This window comes from Mus musculus, chromosome 5, assembly GCF_000001635.26.
Source record: "Mus musculus strain C57BL/6J chromosome 5, GRCm38.p6 C57BL/6J".
In the NCBI taxonomy this organism is placed as follows: Eukaryota; Metazoa; Chordata; class Mammalia; order Rodentia; family Muridae; genus Mus; species Mus musculus.
Window position 1 is genome coordinate 30861737 of NC_000071.6, and position 21132 is coordinate 30882868.

General features: G+C 51.1%; 2 protein-coding genes across 10 annotated transcripts in view; both read left to right on the forward strand.

Moving 5' to 3' along the window:
* The window catches only part of Mapre3 (microtubule-associated protein, RP/EB family, member 3), a 51501-nt gene extending 47131 nt beyond the window's left edge, over positions 1 to 4370 (forward strand). For 2 of the 8 annotated variants that reach the window (XR_376791.4, XR_003955568.1), the window contains exons 2-7: positions 71 to 198; positions 762 to 907; positions 1468 to 1669; positions 2838 to 2992; positions 3138 to 3231; positions 3392 to 4325. Coding sequence is in view for 6 of the 8 variants with exons in the window: in NM_133350.2 (NP_579928.1) it covers positions 78 to 198; positions 762 to 907; positions 1468 to 1669; positions 2838 to 2992; positions 3079 to 3231; positions 3392 to 3460 (846 nt within the window). In the remaining 2 variants the exon portion in view is untranslated. Of the gene's footprint in view, positions 1 to 70; positions 199 to 761; positions 908 to 1467; positions 1670 to 2837; positions 2993 to 3078; positions 3232 to 3391 lie in introns of those variants that run through there. The other 6 variants (XM_017320579.2, XM_030254024.1, XM_030254023.1 and 3 more) reach the window with 4 other exon arrangements.
* A 3472-nt stretch (positions 4371 to 7842) lies between these two features.
* Positions 7843 to 15733, forward strand: Tmem214 (transmembrane protein 214). Of its 2 annotated transcripts, XM_030254787.1 has the most exons (18): positions 7899 to 8082; positions 8853 to 9052; positions 9684 to 9834; positions 9985 to 10119; positions 10336 to 10418; positions 10765 to 10870; positions 10951 to 11032; positions 11125 to 11168; positions 11307 to 11408; positions 11759 to 11900; positions 12220 to 12311; positions 12577 to 12625; positions 12801 to 12914; positions 13115 to 13232; positions 14054 to 14150; positions 14311 to 14479; positions 14627 to 14772; positions 14928 to 15733. In XM_030254787.1, the coding sequence occupies exons 9-18, from the start codon at positions 11308 to 11310 to the stop codon at positions 15052 to 15054; spliced, it is 1155 nt and encodes a 384-aa protein (XP_030110647.1). In that variant the 5' UTR covers positions 7899 to 8082; positions 8853 to 9052; positions 9684 to 9834; positions 9985 to 10119; positions 10336 to 10418; positions 10765 to 10870; positions 10951 to 11032; positions 11125 to 11168; position 11307; the 3' UTR covers positions 15055 to 15733. The 2 variants fall into 2 exon arrangements, with proteins under 2 accessions (NP_653108.2, XP_030110647.1); NM_144525.4 differs by lacking the exon at positions 11125 to 11168 and having other exon boundaries at positions 7843 to 8082.
* Positions 15734 to 21132: the final 5399 nt, after the last annotated feature.

Sequence of the window (21132 nt, forward strand, 5' to 3'; positions counted from 1 at the left end):
TTCCCATGTCTCCAGGGACCATCCCACTTGAAGTCCTCATGCCGACGTCACGTCTTTTCTTTCTTTGCAGCTGGGGTATGGCTGTCAATGTGTACTCCACTTCTGTGACCAGTGAGAATCTGAGTCGCCATGATATGCTTGCATGGGTCAATGACTCTCTGCACCTCAATTATACCAAGATTGAACAGCTCTGTTCAGGTAGGAGGCTGGACCAGGGATTGGCCCAGGGAGACGAGAGAAAGGCTCATGTGGCTTGTAACTAACAGGAAGAGGGTGAGCCATGATATTACACTGCTTAGAGCTGGATTCAGGGAACGGAGGCTGGAGAAATGGGTAAGAGCCAGGACAGACAGTAAAGACACGAGTTAACAACATGGGGTCCCATGAAGCCACTCTGGGTCCCAGCTCCCTGTTCTCTGCTGTAGCCCTTGTGGGTGTCAGTTTTCCAATCCACACAGTTGCCATCACCTGTCTGTCAGTGTTTGGAATGGGATCACTAATTTTTCATTTGGGGGATGGACATTTAGCTCAGTGGTGAAGTACCTGCTCCGTATTTCCAGGGCCCTGGGTTTCCTCTTTAGCACCACCAAAAGGTAAATACATGAAGAGTAATCACAGTTCGTCTTGTAAAGGCAAGGGGAATTTAATCATATGTAGTATCACAGTTGGGCTGGCCCTAACTCTAGGACCAGGCTTTGGAAAGTGGGCCAGCAGGGGTCCAGGGTGGTAGGTGTACCTGCATCAGCTGTGCATCTTCACAGGGGCAGCCTACTGCCAGTTCATGGACATGCTCTTCCCTGGCTGTGTTCACTTGAGGAAGGTCAAGTTCCAGGCCAAACTAGAACACGAGTACATCCACAACTTCAAGGTGCTGCAAGCAGCTTTCAAGAAGATGGGTGTTGACAAAGTAGGTGTCTGTACCCCTGGGGTCCCCGAGGAGTTGTGTTTCCCTGGGGAAGAAGATGACCCACCAGCCAGGGTGACAAGGCCTCCTTGTTTCATTCTGTCACATGTCTTTCTACCCCTGACACCCCAAAGGGAAGGCTGTACACACAGCTCAAGATACTGTGAATACACTCAAGCCCTAATGTCCCACTGCAAAAGTACTCCCTTCCCTTTCTCCTCTGCAGACCCGTCCCACTCCTGATACTGAGGTTGCATATAGATATATATCACTCCTGCTACATATCAGTTTACTCTCCTGCCCATGTGCATCCTCAGCTTCCAGTTCACATACAGGGGAGGTCACCTCCCACACAATATTTTCCCGGGCCTGTAGGGAAGGAATGTCCCTGAGTCCCTGGTGGGGCTGCCAGCCTGCTTGTCTACTTTGGTGCTATGGGAGGGGGTGCAGGTGGAGAAAGTAGACGATGCTGAGGCCCAGGGGCTGACTTTGCTGTGCTCACAGCGGAAGGCAGTCCTACACAGCAGGTGGGTAAAATGGTCTGCTTATGTGGTCTATTTCAGATCATTCCCGTAGAGAAGTTAGTGAAAGGAAAATTCCAAGATAATTTTGAGTTTATACAGTGGTTTAAGAAATTCTTTGACGCAAACTATGATGGAAAGGATTACAACCCTCTGCTGGCGCGGCAGGGCCAGGACGTAGCACCACCTCCTAACCCAGGTGATCAGATCTTCAACAAATCCAAGAAACTCATTGGCACAGCAGGTAACACGCCCAAGCTGGTGGAGGGAGTTTGGGGGGCTGGGCCGGCAGGGCTATCCAGCCAGGAGTGCCCCCTGGGCCACCGGCCCAGCCCTGCCAGCCCGGAGGAGACTGTTATCACGGAGTTCAGATGACATCGCCTGCTGCTTACCTAGATGGGGAATCCCGTTTGGGGGTGAGAGGGCGTCAAACGTTGCTCTAGGAGGAGAGCCACCTGCACCAGTCATGGCAGCAGCTTGCCGAGACCCAGGAGGCTGTTGAATAACACGAGCTAGCTTGTCTGCCTCAAGCTGGATGGGGCATGGCTCCTCTATCCAGATCTATTGGGCTGCACGCCTGGAGCCAGTGCCCAAGACCCTGTATGCCTGCCCACTGGATACCCAAAGCAGGAGTTTGCCAAGCTTGATCTGCCTTCCTCTATTCCAAAAGCTGGTACCTTGCTGGGTTGCTAGGGGCAATCAGAGAAGGAGTAAGGCTTGTGGTGACAGCAGGATTGTGGCAAGGAAGAAGGGAGCAGCCCCACCCGCATCTGACCCGTCATAGCAGAGCCACCTCCTCTGTTTGCGCTGCTGTCCTGCCTGGGCCTGTCCCCACGGAACTGCTTGCTTTGCTTTAGAAGCAGCTGCTGTCTAGGAAGTGCAATGGCTAAAGAGCAAGTAGCCACAGCATGCAGGCTGTGCTAGGGAGGAGCCTGAGTCCTCCTCCACTGAGGAAGATACAGGTCCAGCCCAGCAGAGGGAAACAGAGCCCAAACTGAGAGAGAGAGCTGGTGGGGTGGGGCTGAGTCTCACTGAGGGTGGCTTTGGCTTCTGCTAGGACAGACTCATCAACTGCTCTCCTGGGTCTCCTCTGTCAGGACAGAAGGCCCTGAACCACCCCTAGCTCCACTTCATCAAATTCACCTTCCCAGTGTCTGCGCCCCTCCCTCAGGCTAGCTCTCTTCAGGTCCCAGTGCTGAAAGCACCTTTCCCTTAGCTTCCTGTGGCACTTACTCTCCCAGGCTTGCCAAAGGGCTGTCCAGTGGCTGTCGTGTCACGTGCGTGCGGCCAAGGCTGGAGGCCTCCCTCCATGTAGATGCTCTTCCTGAGGGAGAGTGCCTGCCTGTTGCATGGTTCTCACACCAGGCTGTCACGTGCTGTGTCACTTCATCTGACTCTTGTCCTCTGGACAGTTCCGCAGAGGACGTCCCCCACAGGCCCCAAGAACATGCAGACCTCTGGACGACTCAGCAACGTGGCTCCGCCCTGCATCCTCCGGAAGAATCCCCCCTCAGCCCGAAACGGTGGCCATGAGGCTGACGCCCAGATCCTCGAGCTTAACCAGCAGGTAAGTGGCCTGGGAAAGGGGACTTGACATGGGGACGAGAGGACGGCAGGAACATCTGGCATCAACATTTCCTTGTGCCTGCGCAGCTGCTGGACTTGAAGCTGACCGTAGACGGGCTTGAGAAAGAACGAGATTTCTATTTCAGCAAATTGCGAGACATCGAGCTGATCTGCCAGGAACATGAGAGCGAGAACAGCCCCGTCATCTCGGGCATCATTGGCATTCTCTATGCCACGGAGGTGAGCCCTCTCTTCACCTCCCTCCCACTGCTCTGCTGAGACTCGAGAGCAAGCTAGAGCTCCTGAACTGGTGGCCACTCATGCCTTGTTTCTAGGCTGAGTGTGAACCTGATCCTTCCCCTTGGCCAGCTGCCTTACCATCTCTCTCTCCCTCCTCCAGGAGGGATTTGCACCCCCTGAGGATGATGAGATTGAAGAACACCAACAGGAAGACCAGGACGAGTACTGAGGGAGGCGCCAGCCCTGGCTGACCACAGCTTCCCTGCCCACCTCCACTCTGCCCACCCCAACTATGCCCACCCCACATTATAGTCCTTTCCTTTCAGCCAGTCAGCCAGCTGGGTGCTTTGTGTCAGTGCCACAGCATTAGGGAGCCGGACGAGTGGGGTTCAGGGTGGTGGGGGAGGCTTGGGCAGGTGAGAGGACGAGGCCCTGTCTGGGTCCCCCGAGTGGCACTGGCCCAGGGGACGTCCAGGACCCCTGTCCACTCCCCACTCCTATTTATTTCCGTTGTCTCTATGCTGTGTTGGCCAACACTTTCCAGGGTGCCGCTGTACCCCACAAGCCAGCCACCTGCTCCCTGGCAGCCAGCAGCTGTATATTTGACAAAGTCATTGGTATATTTTTACTTACTGGATTGCCCTTGCACTTTACCTGTTCTTTTCCAGGGCTGACAGCAGGGCTTGGGGTAGTCTTTCTGGCTTGGCTCCCCTTCCCTAGAGCCGAGACTGGGACAGGACTCACCCATTCTTATTTATTTTGTCTTTTGACTTCTCTCTCAGTAGATGAGGGAAAGGCTGATATGAGGAAAGGGAAGGGAAGCTGAGGAGGCAGTGCTCTGGGTCCAGGGAGCATGCGAGAGTAGACATGACCTCCAGGCACTGGGCTCCCCCACCAAGCCCCTGCCTCAGCACCAACACCCAGCACTGCCCCAGGCTTCCTAGCCACTCCCTCCTGCAGCCTAGTTAGACCACACAGACTCTGCCTGGCCCCCATTGTCTGTCTGTCCCCCATTCTCTCACCCCCACCTTTGCCCCTTGGGCACCAGCCTGCATATCTGTTCAGTTTTATTTAAATAAATTTGTGTGGCAAGCCATGATTTCCTCAATTGACCCACAGCAAGGGGTCAGAACATAGCACCTTCTCTGTCTTTTGTAAGAGGATAGCCATGCAGCACACCTTCATGAGCAGAAGCCACCACTGACAACCAGGCTCTGACCTAGACTCAACTCCCACGACTGAGGACTCTTTGTGAGGCAGGTAGTATGTGTATTTCTCTGGGAGATGTAAGACTGTCCCTGAAAATGGGATGATACCAACAGCCCAAAAAAGGACTTGTTCAAGTTGGTCTTGGTGAGTAACAAGGGTTTGTTAGGGATGAGTTACAGGCCAGTGGATCACGAAAATACCTCTCTATAAAGACCCCTAGCTAGCTGGTTTATACAGTTCTTTTTGTTTGTTTTGTTTTGTTTTGTTTTGTTTTTCGAGACAGGGTTTCTCTGTGTAGCCTTGGCTGTCCTGGAACTCACTCTGCTGTAGACCAGGCTGGCCTCGAACTCAGAAATTTGCCTGCCTCTGCCTCCCAAGTGCTGGGTGGGATTAAAGGTGTGCCCCACCATGCCCGGCGGTTTATACACTTCTTATGTCTAGGGCAGGACTGATGCAAACCTGGGCTAGTGTTAAAGCACCAGACTCAGGTAGCATAGGCACAGAGAAAACTAAACACTGAGAAAATTGTGTTGATATGTACTGAAGTCCTTGCCCTTGCCAGCACAGAGCCAGTTCCTGCAAATGCTGTCCAGTTGACGTCATGGATGAAGGAGAGGATGGCTTGTCTCCCTGCAGTCTGGGGCACCAAATGGTGGCTTCCTGAAAGACAGTTGTAGGATTTGAAGTGTTCTCACCACAACAGGGAGTCCTCAGGAGGAGAATGAAGTCTAGAGCTGTGGCTGTAAGGAGGGCAGCCCAGAAAGTGGCCATGGGATGACTGGGGAAGGAGGGGCTTCTTGGCCAAGGACTGTTTTGTTGCAGACTCTTTCAGGCTGGCCTGCAGGGTAACCCTCTACTCCTTGTCAGAGCTCCCACACATCACAACAGCTGTTGCAGCACACATGCCTGTGGCCCAGAGAACAGCTGGGTCTACATGGTTCCTCTTTTTCTTTTCCTATTATTTTTGCATACGTGTGTAACACACACGTGTGCATGTGTGAAAACTAGAGCAAGCACTCAGTTTATACTCCAGCCCCCAAGTGGGTTGTTTTAGAGCAAGATTTAACCGGAAGGAGGGTGTTGTTGGCTATTTAAAAACTACTTGTTATTGTGACCTGGCCATCCACCCAATCACTGACCCAGAGTCTTATTAATTTAGCCCAATTATTGGGCGATTACCCTCAACTCTTTTCCTACGCTAGACCGGCTGTTCTTAGCTATACTCCCATAGTACTTGCTGTGTGAGTCTCATCCAGGCTGGTTCTGCTTCATCAGCTGTCCTCGAGGTACACTTCTAGGCCTGCCTTACCCTATCTAATGGTGACCTCTTTAATTTGGGGAGTTTGGTTTATACAACAAAGGCCAGTGTATGTGAGGATGGAGCCAGATCTTGGGGTTCAGCATTTACCAGGCATATATAAACAGCACAAACCCAACAGAGACAGGAGTCAGATACATTCCCTTGTCATCCACACAACTCCACCCTCTTGAAGTGTGTTTGTCAAAGAGACATAATAGCCAAGGCGTGGAAACCCAGCAAAGATCAAGAATGCTGAAGTGGATGTGAACCTGTTGGGATTGTCTAGACCAGTGGTTCTCAGCCTTTCACAGGGGTAACCAAAGACCACTGGAAAATACAGAAATTTACATTAAAATTTATAACAGTAGCAAAATTACAGTTATGAAGTAGCAACGAAAGTAATTTTATGGTTGGGGGTAACTCCAACATAAGAACTGTATTGAAGGGCTGCAGCATTAGGAAAGTTGAGAACCACTGAAGTAGACCACACGTGCGTGGCAAGGCTTGGTGAAGGTGGTAGAAACTTTGGTTAGGATTTAGACTTTTTTAAAATTTTTATTATTTTATTTATGTATCTGTGAGTCTTTGTGTGTGGGTATGTGCACAGAAGAGGCCATCAGCTGGAGCTATAGTGGGGAAGCCAGTTTTGTTTCTCTTCCCAACATAGGCCCTCTTCTGTGATGATACCTGTGACAGCAGGGATTGGACAAAGGACCATGTGGTGTCTGAGTAGAGGGAAACAGCATCTGAAAAAGGAACTGACTGCTGATCAGCACAGATACCTTCCTTGCCAAATACATTCCATCTCAGAACCCCTAAGACAGGCAGCTATGGCTGGGCCTAAAGGGGATGGAGGACACCAGAAGGCTGCAAGGGTTGGTCATCCCTCACCTGCCTTCTTTCTCTGTGACCCATCCTTCACACAGGCCTGGGTGCTGTTTTTTAAGGGTCATGTCACCTTTTCCCTCTCCAGTTTCTAGAGTCTAGAGAATAAACTCCAGATTTGGCGGTCATGATCCTTTTCCAATTGTATGAAGTCATGTCGAACTACTTTCAGTTTTGTTATATAGTCTACCACTCTAGACCTTTGCCTAAATTAATAAAGCCATACGATTGAAGCAGTCTCTCCACAAGCCATGATCCCCAACCAATGAAAATTCTCCCTTCCTGGGAGTCATCTCAACTGCCACCTGTTTCAGAAACCACTTCCCTCCCTCTCCTAGGGCTTCAAGCATCCTTCAGCTGAATAATTTACCCTGTAAGAAAAGTGGACCACTCCTTGTCAGTGATGGTTTATGTCTTTAATCCCAGCACTCAGGAGGCAGAGGCAGTCAGATCTCTTGAGTTCAAGGCCAGCCTGGTTACAGGGAGAGTACCAGGACAGCCAGCTCTACACAAAGAAACCCTGTCTAAAAAAAAGTAACCAAGGAGGTTTGGGGGGGATAATGTGTACAGCAGTGCGGGAGCATGAGTTCCACACAAGCACACTAAGCAACATATTTCCTTAAATGTGATATTTTCATTGCTGTTTTATCATTCATCATGCTCCCTAGCTGGGATCATTCAAGTTTTGTAGGCCGTCTAGGGTCGGGACCTTGCTGTGTGATTCTTTCAGTCTAGGGCTGAACATCTGGAACATGGCATGAGCCAGAGCCTGTCCTTTCCTGGCTGCCTCCAAAGGGATCATGGCCTGGCTGCCCCAGACTTTTCTCGCCCTGCCATTGAGCTACTCTACTAAGTTTTCTCAGTCTTTCTGCCGCTCTACTTTTCTCCCCCAAGTCTGCATCGTCCCACTCCTCGGCAATTAAGTTTGTTGGCCGCCAAATACGAAGTTTAATTGCTAACAGACTACTACTTTCTAAGAAGTAAGAACACATTTATTCCTCAAATTCTCCCGAGGTGAGAACTATTTTCATTCCATCCTTCAGGAGCATTGCAAAGATAAGAAAAAAGGGAACAGTCCCATTTCCATGCGGGTCAGAGGCGAGCCCGCCCGCAGGTGCAGGGTAGGGATTTTTGCGCCCCAGGGGCGGAACCTGGCCGCCGCCATCACTCCCCAGGCGCTCGGCGCGGCGCCGTGGCGCGAACGGACTACGAATCCCAGGGTGCCTTGCGGCGGCGGAGGCAGCAGACGTGGCACCGCGCGGAGGTTGTCCGGGGCCGAAAGCCGGGAGGTGGTGGAGCTGAAGTCATGGCGGCCAGATCAGCGGGTAGCGGTGGCTGGGAGGTGGTGAAGAGGGGCCGGCGACCTGGAGCAAGCAGCGGTGGGCGAGGCGGCGGCGGTGGCAGTGACCGCCGGGCGCTCGGGGAGGCAAATGGAGTGTTGAAATACGACCTGAGCTGTGAGTATCCGCCGCCGCCCACCTGGGCCTGTGGGGCAGGGGCACGGCGGACAGCTGCGGGAGCCGGGAGCCGATCCTCGGGAGCCCGGCCACGGTGACTCAGGGACAGCACGAGGAGAGGTGGTCATCTCCGCTGCATAGGTCGGAAGCGGAGGTCCAGAGAAGCCGATTTTCGAGTCTGAGGAGACTGGAATTCCGATCTCTATCTGTCCAAGCCTTTGCACACAACCCTCTCAGCTGCCCCGGCCCTCACTGGCCAGGTGTCTGAGCCACGGAGCAGAGGCATCTGGGATCCTACATGGAGCCCCTTCTTATATAACCAGCAGGTGTGAGAGGAGTGGATGAGAAGGCCAGCACTGGGATGAATAGCCCGACATATTCTCCAACCAGGAGTTAATTTCAGTGTCACCTGTCCCCACAATCTCCAGAGAGGGAGAAAAATTTTGCCACTTGTTGAGTATATAGAGTTGTCATCTCAGAACTAAGAAGAATTGGGGGTGGAGGCCGTGCTGGAAAAAGTGTGGTCTAGTTCCCATATACTTTAATTGTTTAATAAAGAACTGGGAGGGCCTGGGACCTGACTGTGGTGGTTGAAATCAGCCACCCGGAGGGCTCTTTCCTGTTTTTCTAAGCTGCTTCCAAGGAAGAGAGGGCTTGGGCCAGAATCTCCCTCTAAATGACTTAGGTGCCTCTACAAAGAAGAGACCACTGTACAGTGGGATCTGGGGTCTTAAGGGTGGCCTGCTGTTTTCTACCTGTCTTCATTCCAGCACCAATCCAGACTACAAGCACTCTTTATGAGCGTGGCTTTGAGAAAATCATGAAACGGCAGAATAAAGAGCAAGTTCCACCCCCTGCTGCAGAGTCTAAGAAACCGATAAACAAGAAGCAACCAAAGAAGGTGACAGCTGTTCCTAGCCAAAACCAGAAACAGGGCCCATTCCGACGCCTGGAGGACGCACTGAAAGCGGTAAGTGTGCCTAGGCTTGGGGACTGAGAAAATGGGGACTTGGGACACTCAGGGGTGTTCCAGACAATATGGAGATGTGGAAGGAAAGAATGCGTGCACTTAGAATAGAAAGAATGTTGGTATTTGTCAGAAACATAGGTGAGCAGGAAGATGGAAATCCCAAGAACAAGATGGAGACATTAGAAAAGCTGGTTTGGAGCCAGGCGTGCTGCCGCACGCCTTTAATCCCAGCACTCGGGAGGCAGAGGCAGGCGGATTTCTGAGTTGGAGGCCAGCCTGGTCTACAAAGTGAGTTCCAGGACAGCCAGAGCTGTACAGAGAAACCCTGTCTCGAAAAACCAAAAAAAGAAAAGAAAAGAAAAGCTGGTTTAGATTCTCAGCTCCACAGAAGCAGTGGTCTCTCGTCTCCTGTCTTGCCCTCTGTTCTTGCCCTTGAACATGAACAGGTCCTACATCGCAATGTGGGGCACTGAGATCATCATTCTCAAGGGTCCCGCCCCAGGCTTTCTTAGGATCTGGATCTGGCAAAATTGTAGGATTCCACATATGAAAACCTCCTTTAGCCACTTTCCTACCCCTGTCCCACTCCCCTTCCTCTTACAATTCACCATGGAAGTCTCTGCCCTGACAGCTGGATGTGGCAGCTCTGCAGAAGGAACTGGACAAGAGCCAGAGCGTGTTCACTGGGAACCCCTCCGTGTGGCTGAAGGACCTGGCCAGCTATCTCAACTACAAGCTCCAGACTCCACGGATGGAGCCCACTCTGAGCCAGTATCCACATGGTTAGTCCCCTACCCCTCAGCTTAGATAAGGCCAAGGACATTCTCAGAGGTTTGATGTTCCTAATAGTCCTGGGTCTCCTTGGGGGAGAGCAAGCCAGCCTTCATGCAAGGGCATCTGGTCCTAGCACTCACAGAGGCCGATGGCCCCAGATTATCCCTACAGCCTTGTGAGCCGAGAGCTACGTGGGATCATCCGGGGGCTCCTGACCAAAGCTGCAGGGTCTGTGGAGCTCTTTTTTGACCACTGTCTATTCACCATGCTGCAAGAGCTGGATAAAACACCAGGTGAGAGCGCCCTATGGAGGATGACCGTCTTGAGAGCAGAACTTCTGTTTTTCCTGCCTTCAGCGTGGTCATCAGTTCCCTTTACAATAAGAAAAGTGCTAATCTACACATTTTTGGAAAGGGAAGTGATTAGGAATTCGACTCACTTCTGGAAATAAAAAAGTGTAGGATGTCAGGTCATATGAGTAAATCTGAGAACCGAACCCATCTCTCTAGGGGAGTCGCTACATGGGTACCGCATCTGTATTCAAGCCGTTCTGCAAGACAAGCCTAAGATTGTCACCTCAAACCTGGACAAGGTGAGAGGCCTGGATGGTGCTGGGGACACAAGGGGTAGGACTAGAGGACCAGACAGACCACTGGGCTTGGAAAGAAACAGCAAATAATACATTAGCATTCCCCACGCGTACTCTACTAGATAAGGGTGGCCCGTGTGTTCATTTTATCCATGGAATGGGTGGGCCATAGAGGTCCCCTAGCTCCCCTAGAATTTGTCAGGCGGTTTGAAACAAGTGGGGGAAGCTGTCACGACTCACTATGTGGCACTGCAGTAGAGTTGTGCTGTCCTTGACACCTGCCCCACAAGGATCTATAGTGCTCCTGGTGCACGGCCCTTTAACCTGCCCTTTCTCCTCACCTCCTCAGTTCCTAGAGCTTCTGCGGTCCCACCAGAGCCGACCAGCAAAGTGCCTGACCATCATGTGGGCCCTGGGGCAAGCGGGTTTCACCAACCTCACTGAGGGACTGAAAGGTAGCAAACAGAAGGATGGGTTGGTGTCACCTCTGAGGCCCATGCATGACTCTGAGACTTGCTGACTCTTGATTCCGCAGTGTGGCTGGGGATCATGCTGCCTGTGCTGGGCATCAAGGCTCTGTCTCCCTTTGCCATCGCATACCTGGACCGGCTGCTCCTGTGAGTAATGGGGGGACAGCGAGGGGAAGGCCCAGGGTGTCCACAAGAGGCTGTTTCAGCAAAATGGGATGCCATGATCCTGGTCTCCATAGATGCGAGGAAAGTCGGGACCAGCTCCTCCCACCTCCGAGTGATGGTGAGGAAGGAAAGGGAGGGAGCCATTGAGGGCTGGGGCTGGGGTAGAGTCTACGCCTTTCCTCTGGACACTGCTTAGCTGAGTTCATGGCTGGAACACCATAGTGGTTTCCAACAAGCCTGCTCCTTCTTTGTCTAGGATGCATCCCAACCTCACCAAAGGCTTTGGCATGATTGGCCCCAAGGACTTCTTCCCCCTTCTGGACTTTGCCTATATGCCCAACAATTCCCTGAGCCCCAGGTAAGCCTGCTCTGGAACTGTACTGCAGAGGTATTCCGGTATAGAGGCGAGTCACAAGCACAGTAGTGCACTTCCAGTCCCCTTCCCCGCCAAAGCCACGGCTGTAGGCTGCAAGAGCTCTGTGGAGCCCAGAAATTATATCTGTCCTTGAGTATGACAATCATTTTAGTGTTAGATTGGGCAGTTTTTAGGGAGAGAAGCCTAAAAACTTTAAAAACTTGTAAAAACTTTGACAAACCTTGCAAGGTGCTTCTGTGAATAGAGACTCAGAACCATCCACAGATGCTTAGCGACTCTACCTCACGGGCTGCAGTTCCATTTATAGCCTGAGCCTGGCCCTCTTCCCCTAGCCTGCAGGAGCAGCTGTGCCAGCTCTTCCCCCGATTGAAGGTGCTGGCATTTGGGGCCAAGCCGGAATCTTCCCTGCACACCTACTTCCCGTCATTCCTGTCCAGAGCCACCCCTAGCTGTCCTGCTGCCATGAAGAAAGAGGTGAGAAGCCTCCTTGCCTCCTCCTCGGCTGCCGATTTTCCCCCTCAGCTCCCTGCCCCGCCCAGTCCTGCTTTTGGCTCGGGCAGGTCCAGTCCAACAGGTGGGAGAGCGCTCAGTGAAACCCTGTCACTTCCAGACAGGATCCCTAAACTCAAGCTGCAGCTCAGGAACCACACCTACCCCGCACCAGGATAGCTTCTCAGGGGCCTGGACAATTCTCCTCAGCCTTTGTGGCAGATGTCTTGTTACTGGAAGCCCCAGTGCCCCTCCTTTTCACCATCCTGAGGGCCCAGCATTCTCTCTCTTTTGTCCTGTGCAGCTCCTGGCCAGCCTGACCCAGTGCCTGACTGTGGACCCCCTTAGCACTAGTGTCTGGAGACAGCTGTACCCCAAGCATCTGTCACAGTCCAGGTGAGTGGCGGTGGGGTCACCTGATCTACACAGAAAAGCCTTGTAGTCTATGCTTTCTAGACTAGCGCTGGTGTGTCATCCCGGAAATACTGATCGCTGCCCTCCAGGCTCATCCCTTGCAGTCTGAGGGAGACAGCAGCTGGGGTGTCCTTTAAAGAACTACTGTGGGTGGGGGTCTTTCAGCCCTAAGAACCTAGGAATTGGTAGGCAAAGAGGGCAAGCAGGCCCAGGGTCTGCTGACTGAAAGGGGCATACTCTTTTGCAGCCTGCTGCTGGAGCACCTACTCAAGTCCTGGGAGCACATCCCCAAGAAGGTAATGAGCTGGAAGGGTGCGGGAGCTTGGGGTTTGTCTTGGTTCTTGGTTTGTGCCCCTTAACTGCTGCCCTCCCTTTCCTGTGCCTTTGACACGAATGTGAAGCGAGATGGAGGCTCAGAATCCTCTTCCTAGCCAGGGCTCAGCTCTAAACTCAGCTCTTGGTATTCTGTAGGCACGGAAATCTTTACAAGAAACCATCCAGTCCTTGAAGGTTACCAACCAGGAGCTTCTGAAGAAGGGCAGTGGTGGCAGTGAGCATGTTCTCACCTGTGACACAGCCTGCAAGGTGTGACGCCCAACTTCCAGCCCACCCGAAGGCCTCCATGTGTCTAACACACCCTGGGTTAGATTGGGTCACGTCTCTGCCTCCCCCATCTGTGGATCCCCCATGACCTCCAGCTCATATGCAGGCCTCGCTTGGGGCTTACAATGGGAAGCAAGGACCAGCCCTTCCCCTTCTGAACACTGTGTTCTCTGTCTCGCCAGGGCTTGTTGCAACGGGCACGGGGTCCTCGGCCACCCTGGGCCCGGCTATTCCTGCTGCTTCTGGTCTTTGCAGTAGGATTCCTATGTCATGACTTGCGGTCAAACAGCTCTTTGCAGGGTAAGTAGTGGTTTGTCGTCTGGGAAGAGGACACGATGGGGGACACAGAGCTATGTGTAGCATCTCCAGACCACCCTTGTTCTGATGAATTCTCAGTGCCACAGAGCAGACACTGCACCTCAGTCTGCAGAGGCCAATCGTACTAGGACTTTCCAGGGGGGAAATGGTTAGAAATTTACATCACCTGAACACATGTTTTCTCCTTTTAACTTCTGAGGGAGAAGAAAGATTTAGCCTCAGATTAAGATCATAGCTAGTAGGACCAGAAAGAGGTAGCCAAACATGCTTGCAAACACAACAACCTGAGTTCCTTCCCCAGGGTTCCAACTCAACACAACTCCTCTGACCTCTGAGTGCATGCTGTAGCATGTGTGCATGCATACACTAAATAAGCTAGTACATGTAATTTAAAAACACAAGATCGGGGCTGGTGCATAAGAGCACTGACTGCTCTTCCAAAGGTCCTGAGTTCAAATCCCAGCAACCACATGGTGGCTCACAACCACCCGTAATGAGATCTGATGCCCTCTTCTGGTGTGTCTGAAGACAGCTACAGTGTACTTAATTTAAAAAACAAAAACAAAAACCAGAAGATCACAGCAAGTAAAAGGGCAGAGAGTCAAACCTGAGGTTTTCTGACTTCTAAGTCCAAGACCCCACCCAGTGTCCCACCCAGTGTCCCACCCAGTGTCCCATTCTTCCTGCTCCTGACCCAGCAGAGGGTATTCAGCCCCTCTGGCCAGATCATCTTCCAAACCTGTCTAGTGAGACCCGAGAGCACAGGACAGTGCCCCACTGCCTCACTGGAACTCCCTTTGCAGCCTCCCTCACTGGCCGGCTGCTTCGATCCTCCGGTCTCTTGCCTGTTGGCCAGCAAGTGTGTGCGAGACTCTCCTCCTACAGCCTGCAGAGCTACAAGTGAGCTACTGTCAAGCGGGGCAGAGTGGGCAGGCATGGGCAGTGGGAAGTACTAAGTATACCCCTGTCCCTCGTCCTCCCCGTTTTTGGCTGTTTGTTGGTGAGCATGTTGGCTAGGGGAAGCTTAGAGTGCACCTCTCTCCCTCTGGTTTCTCTACAGCTGGCTGCAGGAGACCTTGCCAGCCTGTGGCTCCCACCTGCTTGCTGTGGTACAGCCCAGTCTGCAGCTGGCCTGGACACACATCTATGCCATATTCAGCTTCCTTTCTGCCCACTGTGCCTCCTACCTTGCCTGCTTCAGTGATAGCCTGGCTGGCTTCTTTCAGAGGGTAAGCTGGAGATCAGGAGTCAAAAAAGAACCCATCCTCCCAGGGACAGAGGCTTAGAAGGGAACAGTTCAGCATGAGCAGAAGCCCTGGGAGAGGGGACATGGCCGTCAGCATCTTACCTCAGCCACTCTCATGGTCCCGCTGCAGGTCCAGCTCCCTGAGGCCCTGCAGCAGCTCTTCCACGCCTTGAAGGAACTGCTGCTGCTCTTCTGCCATAGCGTGCTGCTGCCCACATGGCACTTGCTGCTTGCAGCCCTGGCCCAAGTCCAGGAGCATTGCCATGAGGCCTGCAGGTAAGACTTTCACTCTGGTCCCTGGGAACAAGGTATAGCATCCATTTTGTCACAATCACTCTGGAAAGAGGGTTATGGGTTTAAGCTGCAGCCCCATGGGCTGACACAGGCCCATGAGTGATCCCCAGCCCTCAAATGTTCTGCTTTTCTCCTAGAGGGGACGTGACCTGGGACTGCATTAAGACACAGTTGAGCAGAGCTGCCCAATGGACCTGGCTCTGCCTGCAGGATGTCACAGTGGCTTTCTTGGACTGGGCACTCACCATGATATCCCAGCAATAGACCCTGCCTGCCTGGCCACTGGTTCTGTGGTGGGCTACCTATCGGAGTAGAGGAGGCAGCCCTCTTCACTTGGTGCCTGACTTCTGCCTCCTAGGCAAGAGACCAGGTATCTGCCTCACTTCTCCATCTTCAGGAGACTGGACAGGAGCATCCCAGCCTCCTGTCCACAGGCCTGTGAGGTCTCTCAGGCCCAGTTGCACAGCATCCAAGCCTCTTCTAGGCTGGGAGCCTCTCCACTTCTCCCTGTGGTCCTCCCATCATCACTCAAGCAGCCACAGTCCACCTCCAAAGAAGAGAAGTAACTGCCTTTCCTTGTCCCTGGTCATGACTTAAATCACAGCAGAGAAAAGGAAAGCACTTCAGGAGGGCCAGCACCACAGTGGGCAGCAGCAGTGTCACTTCTACCAGCAGCCTAGGTGACTGTCAGTGGACATGCAGGCCATGTGGACAGCCTGTTACCTCAAAACACCCAGAACAAGCACGCCTTCCCAGGAGGCCACTTGTCCCCTACTCTGTCAGAGCCTTGGCTTCTCAACTCCATTCTGCTCGCTGCTGGGGCTCCTCTCTATCAGCTTGGTTCACAGCACAGCCCACCTGAAGAGCAGCGCCCTCTGTCAGCCTGCTGAAGGGGGTCAGCATATGGCTCCTGGGGAGAATAAAGACACAGACTGGATTTCTAGCTTTCCTGTCTGAATCTTCATATAGGACTCCCCATAGTTTAGGGACAAAACAGCAGAGCCTTGGGCCTCTGCCTGGGGTCTTGCAGCAATAATTGAGCTTCTAGCAGGGAAAGTCTACCTTTACCATTCAGAACTAGGTTCCTCGGATTCAGTTGGCTTTGGTGATTTTGTCTGACTTGTCGATGATTCCTATCTAAAAGTTTGCCTTGGTGTGATGGGGAAGGCAGGAGCAGAGCTGGGCAGGCTTCCAATCCATAATTTATTAATTGGCTCATTTTATGAGGCAGTGGGTTTAGAACTCCAAGAGACAAAACTTGGGGAAACAAAACAAAACAAAGAACTCCAGGGCTTAACACCAGTCCTCATTTTGGTTTAAGACAGTTCATTGTGGGTGTTCTCATCTTGTGGGCTCTTGGTGACTAAGAAGTGCAGCTTCGAAGGCAGCTGTGTTTCCCAGAAGTTTCCCCATGGCTCAGCAGCAGCCACTTCCTCCCTCAGCCCCTCTCCTGTGGCACCTGGAGATGCCCTCTGTCCCTTCCCTAAGTGAAATTAAGGTAGCAAGTTTGGAACCATCTTGACCCAATTTATACAGCCTGGCCTCTGGCTTTTGCTACTTATTTTAGGAAGGAAACAGCCACAGAATCTGCTCCCTGCTGGCTTCCTGGCAGTTGTCATTCCCAGTGAGAAAAAGCTCTGTCCATCCAAGGACCAAACATGACCTTCTAAGTCGGATTGTCCAAGTGCCCCACATGTTCTGTGTGTTCTTGTCAATCAACCACAAACAGTTCACCCTACTTCATATATTGGAGAGGCCAGCCTGGAGCAGCCACAGCACGTGACAAGGCTGGCAGAACGCTAGCTTGATTTTTTTGTTGTTTTAAATCCAGCAACTTTAGCTATGTGTTTTGCTAGCTTCTATTCTGCAGTGATTTAATTTGGGTTCATATTTTCTGGCATTAAAATCCTTAATGCGCTGGGTATGGTGGCGCACGCCTTTAATCCCAGCACTCGGGAGGCAGAGGCAGGCGGATTTCTGAGTTCGAGGCCAGCCTGGTCTACAAAGTGAGTTCCAGGACAGCCAGGGCTATACAGAGAAACCCTGTCTCGGAAAAAAAAAAAAAATCCTTAGTGCAACATTTTTTTTCAACTTAGATCAGTTGGCTTCTCCATGGTGCATCATGAGGACACTAACACCAACTTTACTTGGCTCTAAGCCTATTGGGGAAAGGAGCGCTCTTGTTCAGTTGTTTTGCCCCAGATGGGAATGGTGCAGCACTTTTCCTGTTTACATGAGTACCACCTGCTCTCCATTAAAGCAAAGCCAGACATCCAGACGGTTCGTTTTTACAGAGCTGTCGACAAATCCGAGTCCAAGATGAGCTAGTAAATGAAACCAGTGTGAAGCCCAGACTGTATTCTAGTGCTGACTCCTTCACCAGTGACAACTGACTGGGAGGGAAAGGGCCTGACCTCACCCTCACCACCTCAGCCACACCTCATGCCGCTGCAGCTCAATGGGGAACCTGCCAGGAAACTGAAGGGCAGGGGATTGTCTCATTATTACGAGTTCTGACTCGGACCTGGAAGTCACGGAACATTGTTAAACAGTTGTGCTGTTCTATTATGTGTCAAATTTCTACCTTTCCTCTGCTTGACTTTTAGGTAAGGGTAACCTGGTGTGGCTGCATGACAGATAAAGGACAGAAAATATGGCTGGGCTCATACCTGCAGCATTTGTCAGTTCATTCTCAAATCGCCACCGACCTAGTGTGGCTTGCTTTCCACAGTGATGGGCATTTTGTCCGTTCTAAAACATCCCAGTTGTCCTTCACATGGGTGTCTATATGGTTGGGTAGCTTCTGAGCACTTTATTGCCGTCTAAGAGATATGAGATATGTGAATACTTAGCCACTCTTTTACTGAAAGGGTTTAAGTATCGTGTATTTTGCCCCTTAAAAAAACTAATGTGCAGAGCCAGCCTGTGTGGTGGTGGTGCACTCCTCTAATCTCAGCACTCAGGAGACAAAGGCAGATGGTCTCGGAGTGTGAGGCCCCCCTCATCTACAAAGTAAGTTCCAGGACAGCCAGGGCTACGTAGAGCTACATAGAGAACCTCCTTCCCTCTTCCCTCCCTTCCCTCTCTTCTCTCTCTCTCTCTCTCTCTCTCTCTCTCTCTCTCTCTCTCTCTCTCATTTATTTATTTTATATATGTGAGTATACTGTGGCTGTCTTCAGACACACCAGAAGAGGGCATCAGAGCCCAACCTCTGGAAAAGCAGTCAGTGCTCTCATCTGCTGAGTCATCTTTCCAGCCCAAGTAACCCTATACTCAAGCCCCCCCGCCCCCCCAAAAATCTATATACTATTAGTGTTAGCACATGAGTAAAATTTTTTCTGATCAAGTGCAATTTTACAGCAGTTTCGGATTCATGTCCTCACCACCAACACACATACACACACACACACACACACTGGCTTGCATGCTTCACCACCACTGGTGTTTTTACCAGTGCAGAACACACATGTGGTGATCTAATCCTCACTCAGCCACCACCCAAGGCCTGTAGCTTGGACACACACTTCCATAGTTAGTATCTTACATGAAATGACTATTGTGTACCCAAGGGAGATAGCTCAGAGGTCAAGAGCACCCATGTTCAGTTCCCAGCACTCACACTGGACGGGTCACAACCATCTGTAACTCCAGCTCAAGTGCCCGATGCCTTTGGTGGCAATAGGCACCTTCACTCATGTACAGACACACAATTACAATAAATCTTCCATGTCTAATGGCATGTGACTACCACTCCCAGGCAGATTTTACTAACCTGACAGTGCCCTGGCTCCCATTATACTTCCCCCAGAGCCACTGGAGGTCATTGAGCTTATAATCTCCAGATTTTTGCCTTTCCCACACTGCCACGGTATTGGTAATTGCACATATTTTAAGTTAGAATCTCCTCTACCACAGAGAAAGCTTTCTGTTCCAAAAGAGAGCCAAGGAGGGTTCAAATCCTTAACTCACCTTTTTAGCATCAGCCAACAGAACTGACAACCTGGGAAGGGAATTGGAAAGGAAGACAAAGCTCATTTTAATTAATGAGCTTTTAATTAATGTTAGATTTACCACGTTCCTATTGAAACACATACTCCAAATTTTCCGGATCATAGCCATGTGTCTTGGTGGTTTGGCTCTGTCTGCCCACTGCTGTGGGTCCTGCCATCATAGAACATTACACAGGGACCGAATGCTACCATGAAGGACTGTCTCAGTAAGGAGCTGAAAGTGGCCTAGAAACCTGAGATCCCAGCAGGAAAGCCACATGTGATACTCATGTGGCTGCACTAACATGGAAGCCACAGAAGAAAGTGGTGTGTGGTCTCCACATGGTTAGATGCCAGGCCACTGTCTTCATCAAGAGCAGATGGAGGAAGTGTCATTATCTGCACGCATTAGGACAGCAGAAAGGACAAGGTGAGTACCATCCCCAGTGTGATGGTAGTGCACAGTATCTGAAGTCAGTGGGTAGTTAACATTTCTCCCCACAGGACTGGAGAGAGGGCTCAGCAGTTAAGAGCACTGCCACTTCCAGAGGTCCTGAGTTCAACCACTTAGTGGCTCACAACCATCTGTAATGGGATCGGATGCCCTCTTCTGGTGTGTCTGAAGACAGCTACAGTGTGCTCATCACATATATAAAATAAATAAATCATTAAAAAAGAAATTCGACGGGTGTGATGGCGCACGTCTTTAATCCCAGCACTCGGGAGGCAGATGAGTTCAAGGCCAGCCTGGTCTACAAAGTGAGTTTCAGGACAGCCAGGGCTACACAGAGAAACCCTGTCTCAAAAAAAAACCAAAAAAAAAAAAAAAAAATCTCTCCACAGCTCCTTAATAGACCATCTATGTAAGTGAAGTCCCTACAGCCAAAGCAGGATCATTGGCCCGCTGGCCTCCCGAAGAGAAGCTTTTATATAACAAGTAGTGAGGCTGCATGGGCAGGAAAACAACACTACTAAACATGAAGGGCGCTGGGAAGTGGTGGCGCACGCCTTTAATCCCAGCACTCGGGAGGCAGAGGCAGGCAGATTTCTAAATTCGAGGCCAGCCTGGTTTACAGAGTGAGTTCCAGGACAGCCAGGGCTACACAGAGAAACCCTGTCTCAGAAAACAAAAACAGACAAACCAAAACCATGAAGAGCCTCTCTGGGCGGTAGTAAGACAGACCTTTAATCCCACCCCTTGAGAGGTAGAGGCAGGTGGATCCATGGGATCAAGGCCAGCCTGATCTACAGAATGAGTTTCAAGACAGCCAGGGCTACAGAGAGAAATGCCTTGAAAAAAAGAAAACTAAAACAATAATGATAATGTGAGCCACACTTTTGGTTTGTTTGTTTGTTTTTGAGACAGGGTATCTCTGTATAGCCCTGGCTGTCCTGGAACTCACTTTGTAGACCAGGCTGGCCTCGAACTCAGAAATCCGCCTGCCTCTGCCTCCTGAGTGCTGGGATTAAAAGCGTGTGCCACCACACCCAGCTGTGAGCCACACTTCTAACTCCAGCATCTGAGGGGTGGAGACAAGAGGCTTGACAAGATCATCTTCTGCCTGATCTACTTGTGACACTTTCCCAAAGACCCTGTCTCAAAAAAGAAAAAAGAAAAAAGAAAAAATAACCATTCTGCCGTACCAGTACTGAAAAATGTGGTCAGTAATTCTCTAGGGGTTCTAAGAATTCAAGAATGTTCTCTAAGATTGTTCTTATAATGCTAAGATGTCATCTGCCTTGCGATTGACTTGAGCACAGCTGGGTTTAAACACAAATAAAGCCACCAGGGCATGGCTGGGAGGCCAAGCAGTGCTCTCCAAGTGTGAGTCCTCTGGAGTCCTTTCCCTTGAGTGTCCTCAGTGGAGGGAGGACGGTGACTAGAGTTCATGAACTCACCAAACACTAGGGGCTTTTTTTTTTGGGGGGGGGGTGTGTGACAGGGTTTCTCCCAAGTGCTGAGATTAAAGGCATGTGCCACCACTGCCTGGCAGAACTTGGGGCTTTTGAGAAACAATCATTGTTAGGAAACCTGAAACAGTCTTTCTCGAATAATATAGGAAAAAAGCAATAAAGGATTCCTCCCGGAGTGGATATACAATGGTTATAGCAATAGCTAACACATATGTAGCATTTTCCCAGATCAGCTTTTTAAAAATTCTTTTCTATGTTATGTACACGAGTGTGTGTGCATGTGCGTGTGTATGCATGCATGTGTGTGCACGCGAGTGTGAGAACGTGTGTGTGCACTAGTGCGCCATGCATGTACTCAGAGGCTAGAAGAGGCCACTGAGGCTCCTGAAGCTCCAGGCTTGAGAGCTGGGGACTGGTCTGTCTCTGGCCTCTGAAAGAG